Consider the following 13,757-nt stretch of genomic DNA (forward strand, 5'->3'; position numbering starts at 1 on the left):
TATCCAAAATTATCATTACATCAAAGTTTCCTCCGGATAGACCGGATATACTGGTTCCAGTACCTGGATGGGGACTTGTGTCACTTTTTCGCGGAGGGAATGCGCCAGGTTAGTCTACCTTAACTCCTAGTTATATTATGGTTCCCATTATAGGTGCTGAGGAACCTGGCCAGCTAATTGCATCCTCGTTTCCTGTATCTCATATTCACTCTCGTAAGATTGCAATAAAATTCTTTGCTCGACCGGTGAAGTTTTCAGGCTACGTCTAATGCCATCATATCATTAATTAACGTTGTGAGCTAGTATTATTAAATCCAAAAAAGCATGTTTCACAAGTGTTTTTTTTTTCAAAACCTCAGATGCTCTGAAAAGGGAAACCTAAATTGAGGTTGTAGTATCAAGACCTACGATTCCAACTGTTTTCAGCACATTTCAAGCCGAGCGGATTCTAGGATAATTTTTTGTTTATTTCGTTTGAAATAGACCCAGTTTACATAGATTCAGAGTAGTTAAATCCAGAAACAATATTATTCCATATAAGGCCCGATCTCGTAGCATGAGCTCTAGGTGACGACATAAGATATCTTTGTAAACATACGACACGTTACGAATGAGCTCACGTGTCCGAAGATTTACGAATCAAGGTCACGTGATAGGATCAGCAGACACGTGATAGCATCGACGGTCATGTGACCTCAGTTAACCCTTATATGGCACAAGTAGCTGCAATTGATTAGCTCATAATCCTTGACAGGCCCAGGTCTATAATTATAATTGGAATCAACATAATGAAAAGAACAAGATGCCGTGTGAATGCGGAGAATTTATGCTCCACTGGCAGTCCCTCGCCCTCAGAATGTCAACTACTTTGAAACCAAAATGAAACATTGCCACAAAGCCATTTCTGAGCATGCCAATACCAATCGATTCCGATCGTTTTCAATACAGTGCAGGGCATTGCGAGACAATGTTCATTATTTATTCATTTTGTTCATTCAATGAATCAGGTTAATATTTCATAGGTGGCTGTAAATGTCAGCACACATGCCCCTGTATCATATCATAGGAAATTCAACTTAGTTTATGGACAAATACAGCCAAAAAACATCTATCAAAAGTTGTCTCAAACTCAGTTTGAGTCAAGCTGTTCCAAAATCTCTGATTCATCTTCTGGTTCGCCGCTAAAATGGTTTTAAAATTATTGAAAGCACATCTTGTCACACTCACCTTAACATAAAAGCGCGTATTATCAATTGCGCGCGCATGCGCTTCGCTCAGATATACTGATATATCCAACAAGAGCTTTTTATTTCCTCTGGTATATGGATATAGTTATTTAGTTAGGGACAATTAACATTAATACAGGACCATCTGGGAAAAAATTTGCGACAAGCTGATTTTTACAGGAATGTGTTGTCCATAGTGTCAGGAACCACCCCAAAGAGTTTCCAATCTGGATCTGCTGAGCAAAAAAAGTTACAGCCAATTTTCTTCAGGCGTGTATGTCAGCCTGAGGACCGCACTTGAAAAACTCGTAACTATCGTAATAAAGACCCCCAGGAGCACCACAGGGGGTGCAAAATGACCGCAATAGTGACATTATGTGGGGCGAATCAGTGTTTTAGGGTCGTCAGATCTTTACTTATTGAGATAATTTCATTTTTATAGGCTAACCTCTCAAAAATTTACTAAAATTTTGAAATTTTACTTAAATTTGGAAATTTAGCAAAAATTGTTGTACAATTAAAACATTGTCTAGTTATCAGTATTCAAATTCTAAAATTTACTTTCAATTGTCAATTGATCCTTATATTAGTATAGTAAATAATATACATATCACATCAAATTCTGTAAAAAAAGGTCCTGAATTATTAGCATGGTGTCTTTGATTGGCAACTATTAGGTCACTTCTGGCTATCCCATTTCCTCAGAGTTGTTTGATTCTCCTGAATCGTCCTGTCTTTCGGGTGCATTAGTGCAACTTAATCCATGACATTGGCCACATGCAGGTAGACATTTAAAGCCATACTTCCGGCAGGAACACCTTAAGTACTAACAAGGGTTCTCAACCTTCACCGAGCAATTGCAGCAAATGAGGTTGAGCATCCCTGCCGGGGCAATCGCAGCTTTAGTCGGGATTGGTCGGTAGTATCCTTCAGAACTCATCTCCCATCCATAATGTAGTGGATTTAGACTTGCAGTGTCGAGTGTCACCCAGTTATGGTACTGAAGATATGATCTTAATATATGCTCAGTTGCAGAGGATGTAGACGGTGGTAGCATTGATGGGTTGAGTTTTTTCTTTGCTATCATTCTACTGTAGCTGAGAAATCTGAGAGTTTCAAGTGCCTTGGTTTTATCTCCTTAGATATGTTGAAACAAGGAGAGGCTAGCTTCAATTACTTCATTTGTTGAAACTCTCACAGAGAGTAATGATGCTAAATGACCCTCCTCACGAAAAGAAACTGCCTTTTTCAATATCTTCACAAAGCCATGTATACTGCTGACCGTGTCACATCCTGACTTCCTGAGAAACTGTGAACAAACAGTAATATGCGTTTTATGTTGGCATCAGGAGCATTTACTATTTTACTGATCGAGTGTGAGCCGTTTCTGGTCGTCATCACAATTTCATTGTGATTCTCTCAATAAGGAGGCAAAGTATATCATTATCCTCTGCTTTTACCTCAACATCTTCGTAGAAGGACAAGTTTAAAGCTTTATTAGCTACCATGGTATCAGCATCATCAGTAGCTACATGTACTTCAATTCCATGTTCTGTAAAAACGTTCGACAGAAGCTTTATAAGCTCATGCTTGTTCTTTGAGTTGCTGAACAGTTTTTTCATCGGACCTGTGCACACAGTAGTACTTTTAATAGCTATATCAGAGCAGTATGACTTGATTCTTCGCTGATGCTCATGATCTTTTGTTGATCGGGCATAGCCATCAAACACAACAATCACTTTCCGCTGTTCGGATTTCGGAACTAGCTTAAGGTATTCATTAGCTATGTCGCCGTATGTTAAAGCTTTTGCCATCCAGCTCTTTCTCGAGGGCAGTACCAACTGAAATGCAATCTTCTGGGTTGACATTATCCTTCTCTTTCTGTGATATGAGACCCGTTGAGTACGATAGCATTTAAGTCTTGTCTTCAGATTCGTCGAAATCAGCTGTATCTTTAAACCAACACAACAGCTTGGTAAACACTGCAATATTTTTCTGTACAGAAGATTTGCTAAGATCTGAGTGATTAGCACTAGAGGCTGTTGTTGTTGTTCTTTTATTGGATAAGTCTGCAATAGCTTCATCGACACTCTCGTTTATCAACGCCATTTGATTGAGGGTTGCAGTCCATAACTTATGGGCAGATTCATGAGTTCGCATTCTCCCTCCAGACAAACCCCCTGATGACTTTGCAGCCTTCATTAGTCGCTGTTCGATCGACAGGTCTGTCCACACACCAGACCACTCGTGTTCAGTATATATAACTGTGTGCAGACCTACGACCTTGAACGTTTTGGCTAGTGCCCCATACTGAATCTCAAGTACGGTAATCTGCTCAAGATACAGCCGTAGAGCTTTGGAGTACTGACCTCGACCTGCTGCTGCAAAGATAGGCAACATCTTAGCCACAATTGCAAGATGTAGATCGAAGTCATGTAACCGTTCTGCTCTTATCTTTTTATATAAAATCTTTTATTATGCAAATGAAACCATGATAAGTTGTCCAAAGAGCAGCTGTTCGACGATAACATCTCGAACTTCTTTTTTATACGCTCTGATAACTCTTGTACGACTCTGGTCTTGTGGTTTACACAGAGTTTTTCATTGCTACACTTGGCAATATAGCTATCCATATCTTCAAGATCCTCCTCTGCTATTTTGTCCTCAAATAAATAGCAGCAGAGAGCACAATTTTTCAATCAAACATAAAAACTGGGCCCTCAGTGCTTTGTAATAGGATCCACCGTCCATTATGTGAGTTACATCCCCAGGGTAGACTAATCTCATAAGGTCTTCCAGTCCGGAGTCTGCCACTGCAAGTCTAAATCCACTACATTATGGATGGGAGATGAGTTCTGAAGGATACTACCGGCCAATCCCGACTAAAGCTGCGATTGCCCCGGCAGGGATGCTCAACCTCATTTGCTGCAATTGCTCGGTGGAGGTTGAGAACCCTTGTAAGTACTTAAAGTGTTCCTGCCGGAAGTATGGCTTTAAATGTCTACCTGCATGTGGCCAATATCATGGATTAAGTTGCACCAATGCACCCGAAAGACAGGACGATTCAGGAGAATCAAACAACTCTGAGGAAATGGGATAGCCAGAAGTGACCTGATAGTTGCCAATCAAAGACACCATGCTAATAATTCAGGACCTTTTTTTACAGAATTTGATGTGATATGTATATTATTTACTATACTAATATGAGGATCAATTGACAATTGAAAGTAAATTTTAGAATTTGAATACTGATAACTAGACAATGTTTTAATTGTACAAAATTTTGCTAAATTTCCAAATTTAAGTAAAATTTCAAAATTTTAGTAAATTTTTGAGAGGTTAGCCTATAAAAATGAAATTATCTCAATAAGTAAAGATCTAACGACCCTAATACACTGATTCGCCCCACATAATGTCACTATTGCGGTCATTTTGCACCCCCTGAGCTGTGGTGTTCCTGGGGGTCTTTATTACGATAGTTACGAGTTTTTCAAGTGCGGTCCTCAGGCTGACATACGCGCCTGAAGAAAATTGGCTGTAACTTTTTTTGCTCAACAGATCCAGATTGAAAACTCTTTGGGGTGGTTCCTGACACTATGGACAACACATTCCTGTAAAAATCAGCTTGTCGCAAATTTTTTCCCAGACATTTTGCATTATTCCCTAACTAATTATAGAACCTCTTTCGTCATTATTATCACTTATCAGATTATTTTACATCACTGACCGCTCCCATCATATCATCAGCGTTATCGTTCCTTGAGGTACCCCAGGTACATCAAGTCACTGACCCACAAAAAATAGGGGTCGCAGAGAACAGGAGTTATCCCCTTCTTACTCCGCACTCACATGGTGTCTCACTCAGGTTCGAACAGTAAAGAAGAAACGAGACGTGATGACGTACTAGACGATGGTGCCTGTCAATTTGGCTTATCTCAAGGTTTCTGCAAGTCCGAAAAGTACATTATATACATGGAAAAGTACTGCAGAAGAACATGTGATAAAGAACTTGAATTAAGCGCTTCATCTGAAGGTAAGATGTTGTTCAGTGGTTGACGACTAAGCGCGAACAACCAACAAATGGTTGTTCAATTTAACGTACCCTGATTTACAATGTTATATCTCTCCCCTTTCCCCAAACTTTGGAAGAATATCCGCATTCTTAGTTTGATATCACGCTATCCTTTGAAATACGGATTATAAATGGGTCCCTGATCAAGGAAAATTTCTGTGCGGAGAGAAACCATGTGATCCAACGGTACCCCGATTTACTGTAATATTTATTTTCCCCTAAACTGTACGGTAAATCAGAGTTTTACTGTTGTTGGTCAGTAATGATTGCTACTGTAATGTTTGACGGAAGAAAAGCCGAGTCTTGAGCTACAACCTACAACTTTGAAAAGGAATTTCGTGGTTTTTGTATAGTTGTAGTATCTGTTTTTCCAGGTAGCGAAGCCGACGGTTGCAAAGACAGCTTTGATGGAGAAAGATGCAATTATTTAAAAAGTATCGGCTACTGCAAGTTTGATAGTAAAATAGCTACTGATTACTGTCCTGTGACATGTGAAAACTGCGATGGTACGTATTATTTATAATAGCTGCTAGTACATGTAATATATTATATATATGTAGGGATCTATTTCTTAGTTAATGTTTATCGCTGCCGACTAGAAAGGAACTCAACTAGACCTAGTTAATAGCATGCCTAATTTGAAATCCAACGTCCCTGATAGAAGATTATACGAAGTATTTTGTTCACAATTATTTAGACTTTGTAATGCAAATACGATTTTAGAAGGATTTATTAGAAATGTGAAATCTCTGAAAAGTAAATTATTTTATCAGAATTTTAATCCCGATGTGTTACATAAATTTGCTAAAAAGTTCATAGAGGCTAAACACCCGTGTACTTATAAGTTTTGGGAGGTTCTAACAACTAACAGTTTTATTTAATTGCCCTTAATTGTAAAATTATAATTTTCCAAAATTCGCTTTGATGAAGGAGTAAATTTTATATTTTACGATTTTGAGTCATTCTTCAAATATCGTATGTTTTGTTGCTATTTTGTTATTTTGTTATTTTGCCATTATGTTATATTATGTTTATATATTTTTTTGATTTTTTATTATTTGTTCTTTTGTGATATTTTGAATTATTTCTCGTTTTATCTTTGCATAAATAATATTTGTTGGTGTTCAGTAATGTTTTATAATGTCTAGAACTATATATTTATTCAGGACGGTACAGAAGGAATATATTTAATGTAGTTTGAGTTGAGGAGTCCTTACGTCCGACAATGGCGTTTCTCTTGTCGCTAATGCCTAATACAACTAACATTTGCAGTAAATAATTAAACTTGGACCTGTTAGACTTAATATCCACTCCGCAGGATCATTGTCCTCCAGCTTTAGGGATGCCGATAATTCAACCATCATTATTGACACCTGTATCGACTTGTACAGCACAGCGCACTGCATCTCCAGGATTGAAGCCTGTGAAGATGATGATGATTTGCAACTCTATTGTCGTAAAACTTGCGGACTTTGTAACGGTTAGTACTAGATTTTGGATAGCTAATCGAGTACTCATGAATAAACAGAGTGCTTGGCATGGTCAGTGTAGTACTGTAGTGGTGACATTCTCATGGTAACACGACATCTTTCCGACATCGACATCTGTCCGACAGCACTATTTTCGTGTGTTTGAAGTGATATCTCAAATTTGGCACATAGAAATTTATCCAAACTTGCACAAATTATTTGTCTTAAAGCTATCTTACTATCTAGAAAGTTTCAAGAAAATCGTATCGTTGGATCCGACATAAACTATTGTCCAAATAACCTATTTTCTGAGTCGGACAGATGTCGCTGTGAGACAGATGTCGCCCACTCCATTCTCATATCTAAACTATCTGTATTCTGTTGTAAACAAGGTCACTACGAATTGCAAGCTATTAAAGATATTCCATAAGTGTTTCATCGTTCACATTAATCAATTTAATACAGGGTGTTCCAAGACACGAGCCCAAATTTGAAATAATTATAATTTTTATTTTATGAAGGAGCAAATTAGATGCTTGTTAGGTCTTACATTTAAGTTATCTCTTGCAAAATCGTTTCAAAACTCATTTTATCACAATTTTGCAATCTTTTAAAATGTTCTTTGAAAAATGTCAAAATTTGCCATATCAAACGAGAATAAAGTAGACATCGTCAAAATTTTTTGAAATAGTAGGCTTATTTATGATATGTATCTTAAAATGTAATAATTTATCTATACAATTTAAAACAAAAATCGAACTATTTGACTCATTTGTAAGATTTTGAGAGCCATTTAAAATTTGGACACGAGTCTTTTATCACCCTTTACATGATATCGAGAGTTCTATCGTTTGCTTCAATAAAATTTAAATTAAAGAAAAAATTGTTTTTCTCCCTTTATTCACCCAACAAACCATTAAGATTAGCTCCGCCTCGACAATAATCTTAATAATTTAAACCTCCTCTCAGAGTCAGATCCCCCCGAGGAGGCTCTGGAAGGCTGCAGTGACAAGATCGGAGAGGCAACTTGTACTAGGAAGAGTGGCCGCTGTAATTCTGACTTTTACATGGAACGTTACTGCAGGAAAACTTGTGGATTTTGTGAGAAAGGTTGTTCGATTGCTACAATTTAATAATCTTTATTTAAAAATTTTTTATCGGTATGGTTATTTAGTTTGCAATTTAGTTTTGAATTTAGCTAAAGTTTTCCTCAGAGTCAGGTGTCTCTCTAGCCTCAAGTTCCAGTAGCTCAGAACCAGCCTGCGAGAACCAATATGGCAGTCAAGAATGTGAGTTCTACGCGGCCGTTAACATGTGCGAGTACGCGAACATAAAGAGGACACTGTGTAGAGTAACCTGTAAGATGTGTGTACCAGAGCTGAAGGAAGATCTGACTTGTGAGGATGATAAAGGGGAGTATAACTGCAGGATCTGGAGGGATCTGGGTTATTGTGTTAGAGATTCTATTCGGTACACACACTGCCGGAAGACATGTGCCGTGTGTGGTGAGGGTGAGTTTAATTACTAGCTAGTTTTATTTTAATGTTTATGATTCAATTTGATTCCTCCTCCCTAAATCTTAATGCTATTTAAAAACTTTTTTAGATCTTGATTTTAAATCAGCTCCGCATGATGTCATGAACATTTTCTTCATATACTATCTCAAATTAATTTCTTTTCTAGATAATTGTGAGGACAAAAGACTACAATCGGGCAAATGCGAATACTTCAAGAAGATTGGATACTGTGAGAGTCAAAGCAAAGTCCGAAATGTCATGTGTCCTAAAACTTGCCGCAATTGTCAAGGTTAGAACTACCCCGGGCTAAGGTTGATCCCAACCCATCTGAATTTTAGCAAACTTGAATTCTTATTCTTTGTCGGAATCACAAAAAATTAAAATATGAATGTAACGGTGTCAATGTGTTTTATGCCTCAATTTTTGCTGAATTGTATACCATTCGTATACTATTTGTATAATAAGTGGTCCAAATTAAATAGACGGCTGCCACACAGTTGCGCCTTTTCTCACCCAATCTAGATCAAGTTACCATGGCCATGGGAAGATAAGTGAGAATATGGTCATTCCAGTTAAAGTTATAATTCATTGTCACTCCTAAATATTTACACCTGTCTACTTGTTCGAACTGATTTACTGATTGTTCAGTAATCCAATAAATCTTCCATTCTCAGCTGGTTAACTCTTTCCAAATTCCGTAAAACAGCTTTTTCAAAATTAATGATTAGCTTATTTGAACAACAAATTTTAGATAATAATTTATTAGCGTTATTGTATAGTAAGTTACGATCTCTGTCTTGAAAAAAAGATGTTAGTTGTCCGCAAATGATACAAATTTAGCTAAGTTACTCACATTAGCTAGATCATTTATAAAAATCAAACAAAAGGGTGGACCTCATCAGTTAGTGTAACCTTGCTTTGCATTGTATCTAGATTACAATAAGACCACTCTTTACACCTAACTGCAATAACATTTGAAGATGTTTATATTACAGCACACAGTAAACATTTTGTTGCTTTTACATTTCTTCTGTTCGTTGGTTTTCGTTGTAACTGGACTCGGAGGCACAATGGGCATCGTTACCGAGAGGACATTAATCGGAGCTCTTTGCGTTTTCTGCTGCGCATCAATCATCTTCTTTGGATTTATATTCTTTAGCGGGAACACCTCTCCAATTTTAATCCCAGAACTCCGTTATGAAACTCATAACAACCACAAACAGTTCTCCATCTTGAGATCAATTGATCGAACAGAGGACCACGCTTTTAACCTTGATCCGAGTCCGCACAAAAAGATTATCATCATGGTAACCGGCTTCAGAAGTGGTTCCTCATTTCTTGGCAATTTGTTCGATGGTAACCCAGCTATTCATTATTTATTCGAACCCTTCCACGATAAGTACATCAGTTCCCTCCGTAATAGAAAGTTGCTGATCGGAGAGCACCCACGTCATCATGAGTCAGATCTACGAATGCTGTACCTTCAACAACTGCTTCATAACTGCACTGCGTTTGCTTCACCGTATAGGGCAATTTACGGGAAGTGTGGAACTGAGGTGGAAAATTGGCACCGTTTTAACAGTTCCGCTTGTAACAAAACGCGGGTAGCGGGGAGGGTATCCTATCATGAAATATGTAAATACCGTAATACTACAGCTATCAAGGTTATCAGACTTGAAGAAGTATCAGATATCTTGAAAATCACCAAGATTAAATCAGCTGATGTCAGAGTAATACAGCTGTTGAGACACCCCGTCGCTCTTACCTCATCGCGGAGGAAATTTAGGCATTTCTTCTATTGGAATAGCATTAAAGCTTTTCAAGATCCTATCAGAGGTGATAAAACTCAAAGAAAAATTAGGATTGCTTTTGAGAGTTTTAAATACTGCTCCGATCACCTGAAAACGTTAGAGCTAGCTGAGGGTGATGCCTGGTTCAAGGAGAGATTAAAGACGGTAACTCACTCATCAATGTCCCTCCGCCCGCTGAAAACGGCAGAAATGATTTACTCATTCGTTAACGAAACATTGACTGATCAAGTAAAGGAGCACATGACTAACATTAGTCTAGGACTTTCTGACGGTTACAACAACTCTCGCAATGATGATCCCCTGAATGTGTACAGAAACTCTACAGCGTTAGTTGATGAGTGGAGGGAGTTGGACCAAGTGAAGTTTTTGGACGTTTACTCTATCGAGTCTCAGTGCAAAAAACTGTTTGGTCCTCTGGAAGAGAGGTTTTCGACAGATCATTTGTCGAGAAGAAAATCTTTGCAGATTTACTCTGATATCAATAGTGAACTGGATAGAGTAGGATTATCGAGAATATATGATTCTTCACCTACAAACACGACATCTAGTGTTCCATCAAGTAGTTCATCAAGTGTTCTATCGCTCTATCGGCAACAGCTACAAATTCTTTAAACAGCACTGGTGCTGAATCAATATATGAATCACTAGCAACATCGGTTGAAGTTGACTTGGAGAATCCAGAATGAATTTTTATTCCGAAAGCCTTTCTACTTAATAATAATATTAACTGAACAGCTGATAATGCATTTATTGTTGTAAGTTGGGCCGATAATCTTTAAGCCTGTTTTTTCCGATTGCGTAAAATAATAAGAGATCCGACATTTTGCCTTTATATATAGAACAGTAAGTTCAGGCAAGGATTGTATGAAACCTGAGACCCTTGGCCTTGGCCTTGGGCGGATGTACATATAAGATAGATAATCCGGCCAAACCAAAAAAAATGTGTTTTTGATATTTTGATTAGATCTAAGTTATAATTGTGGGGTTTTATTTGAAAGTTAAGACATATTGTAAATAACGTAATATAATTTACTTCTTCGACACCGCACGTTTATCATTTCGTTTGTAAACGAAGGGCCTGTTGGGATATCTGGGATCCAATTACAGGGTAGTTCCATCTGGATCATGTTAAACTTAACGTCTTGTGGCCTTCATCATGACGTATTGTTATAATTCTTAGAAAGTTGAAAATGCACAGGCGTTGACGAAATTAAGTACTGTTAGCTGCAGCGCTTGGGTTCCTAGGAACTCTTTACTCTTCAGGCTACAGCTCTTGCTGGCAAATCTTCAAAGCGGTGAAATTTTAAATTTTACATAGCCAGTGCCTGTGACACCATCTAATTAAAAATGATCGTCGGAAGACCTCAGTCAATTGTCAAACCTTTTTTGTTAACCCAGCGTGACCAAATGATAAAACGAAAATTCATATTATGATATACAGCATCATGGATGCAGATGCAATCTCTTTCCTTTTTGCTCTGTTTTTGTTGTTGTTGAAAGATTGACATTTGCCACTTAGACCTTCATAACTTTATTACATACATCAAGTGGAATAAGCTAATATATTTGAAGTATATTAACGCTTTTCAAGGGATTTGCGAATAATTCGAAAAATTGCAGATTCTTTGCAGGTACTCTTTCTACTGGAGTCGTGGAGCCAGTCCCTGTAGACGCCTCGTGTAAGGATAGATACGAGACCGCCACATGTTTATCTCAGATCGGGAAATGCGATACTAAAAAGAGTATGAAGTTCTTTTGTCGCAGAACTTGTGGATTCTGCAAAGGTGACCTTTTGCTGATTAGTCTTTTCTTTTTGCTAAGTTTGCCTACTCAGTACCCAACTAAATCTTTATATAATTATATGACAAGATGTTAATACCCAAGTCATTATTATAGTTATACATACTATAACTATTGTATTTGTAAGTGCGATTTTACCACAAACCGTACATCTTACCTCGTGTATCAAATTAAGTTTCACTCCCTCGGCCTCCCGCTCCCTCCGTTGAACCTATTCGTTCAGATGAGGACCCAGCTGATTTTGAAGAGGAATGTGACGATTTGATAGGAAGTTCAGAGTGTGATAGACTGAATAGTGTGTGTGCCACATACCGACCAATGAGAATGAACTGCAGGAAAACATGCCAATTCTGCACAGGTAAGTTAATTCTAGTGTCTCAGATACAAATTCAGAGGAACTTAATCGTTGTATAACTCAAACCGGTCTTGATCTTTTCAGAACCAGCTTATTGATCACTTATTATTCGTTCTTTGAATTCCTTACCCCAACAGCTAAGGAAAGGCCGCAAGAGAGGGATGGGTTTAACAAAAAAGAGTGCACGGATACAGACCCCGAATTTTGTAGGGGCATGGAAAAATTCTGCAGGGCAGAAGGGATACAGAGAAATTGCCCGGTTACTTGCAAAATATGTGCATCTGATTCAGGTATTTTTAAGAATTCCATGGTAATCGTTAGTACAACGTTTCTGATCGCTGACGGTTGCAATTCCACAGAATTTTGACCGTTTTGAAATAAATGACAATAACTTACTTTATCATACCCTCCCGGCTCCCAGAAGATGGTTTAAAGAGCGCAGTGAGGCCTCAAAGGAGCAGCAGAGACTCACAAGACCCAAGTTGTAGAGATGCAGATAAGACGTATTGTCTTTCCATGTCCTCATATTGCTCATCAGCTAAAGTTCGCAAATCCTGCCCTAAATCTTGCAATATCTGCAAAATTAACAAGGGTAAATTATTTTTAATTTGCCATCGATCTACTCTGTTTCAAAAATCTAATTTCATATATTAACCGTTACAATAATATTCAACCATATTGTCGTCGATTTCACGTTTTCCAAGTTTTCCAAGTACTTTAGTTGTTCCTAGTCTCTTGGGAAAAAATCCCACTTTTATTTCAACTTTTCTATGTATAGAATATTTAGTAATTATATTTCAGAGAGGCAGAGTGTGTCTGGTGGAGTATGTGGAGATAGGATGGGCAACCGTAGGTGCTCCAGAATGAATACAAAGGGACACTGTGAGAAAACGAGCAAAATGAAAATAATCAGGGCGAGGTATTGCAGGAAGACCTGTGGTACCTGCAAGGGTAGGTTGTGTCCTGTCACTAATACTCATTTTTAGAGATGGGGAGTAACCACGTTTGTCGTTTATACACTTTCACATTATTTTTAATTTATCATCACTTCAGGTCAAGATGCAGATAGTATGCCTGGGACACTGTGTCGAGATGAAAAGGAAACTTCTCTTTGTTTAGCATTTGAGTCACATGGGGACTGTGTTAGTGATGAAGTTATCAGAAACAAACACTGCAGGAAATCATGTGGAACCTGTCAGGGTATGTTTTAGAAAAACACTACATAATATACTGAACTATATGTAGTATATTAATATTCTAATATATATATTTGAATTAGTCAGTGGTATTCACGATTTTTGTTGTTCAAGTTCAGGTAGCAGGCTTGCCAGATAGGTCCGGTAGTTCCGAACGTTTAGGCAGGGTGCTAGGTGTTGGTACACACTCAACTACTGAATCACTGAACCTAATGGTTATATCTGCACCATAACTTGGTCGGGGGTCAGTAATTGTGTATTACTCACTTGTGTAAGTCAACTATAGGTGACAAATGACACGATTGAGGTGC

The 13,757-nt window shown here is 37.9% G+C and overlaps 2 protein-coding genes across 5 annotated transcripts in view; both read left to right on the top strand.

Moving 5' to 3' along the window:
• The window catches only part of LOC134819524 (uncharacterized), a 35,920-nt gene that overhangs the window by 7,010 nt on the left and 15,153 nt on the right, over positions 1-13,757 (top strand). For 3 of the 4 annotated variants that reach the window (XM_063829493.1, XM_063829495.1, XM_063829496.1), the window contains exons 4-15: positions 5,092-5,259; positions 5,673-5,804; positions 6,617-6,778; positions 7,737-7,877; positions 7,982-8,278; positions 8,451-8,573; positions 11,727-11,879; positions 12,119-12,253; positions 12,388-12,540; positions 12,672-12,842; positions 13,052-13,201; positions 13,304-13,450. In XM_063829493.1, coding sequence (XP_063685563.1) covers positions 5,092-5,259; positions 5,673-5,804; positions 6,617-6,778; positions 7,737-7,877; positions 7,982-8,278; positions 8,451-8,573; positions 11,727-11,879; positions 12,119-12,253; positions 12,388-12,540; positions 12,672-12,842; positions 13,052-13,201; positions 13,304-13,450 — 1,932 coding nt within the window. The remainder of the gene's footprint in view (positions 1-5,091; positions 5,260-5,672; positions 5,805-6,616; positions 6,779-7,736; positions 7,878-7,981; positions 8,279-8,450; positions 8,574-11,726; positions 11,880-12,118; positions 12,254-12,387; positions 12,541-12,671; positions 12,843-13,051; positions 13,202-13,303; positions 13,451-13,757) is intronic. The other variant, XM_063829494.1, reaches the window with a different exon arrangement.
• LOC134819529 (thrombospondin-1-like) overlaps positions 10,840-13,757 on the top strand; it is a 45,730-nt gene continuing 42,812 nt past the window's right edge. Inside the window, exon 1 of the mRNA XM_063829515.1 lies at positions 10,840-10,850. The gene's annotated coding sequence lies outside the window, so the exon portion shown is untranslated. The remainder of the gene's footprint in view (positions 10,851-13,757) is intronic.

This window comes from Bolinopsis microptera, chromosome 8, assembly GCF_026151205.1.
Source record: "Bolinopsis microptera isolate Bmic1 chromosome 8, MBARI_Bmic_1.0, whole genome shotgun sequence".
Classification (NCBI taxonomy): Eukaryota; Metazoa; Ctenophora; class Tentaculata; order Lobata; family Bolinopsidae; genus Bolinopsis; species Bolinopsis microptera.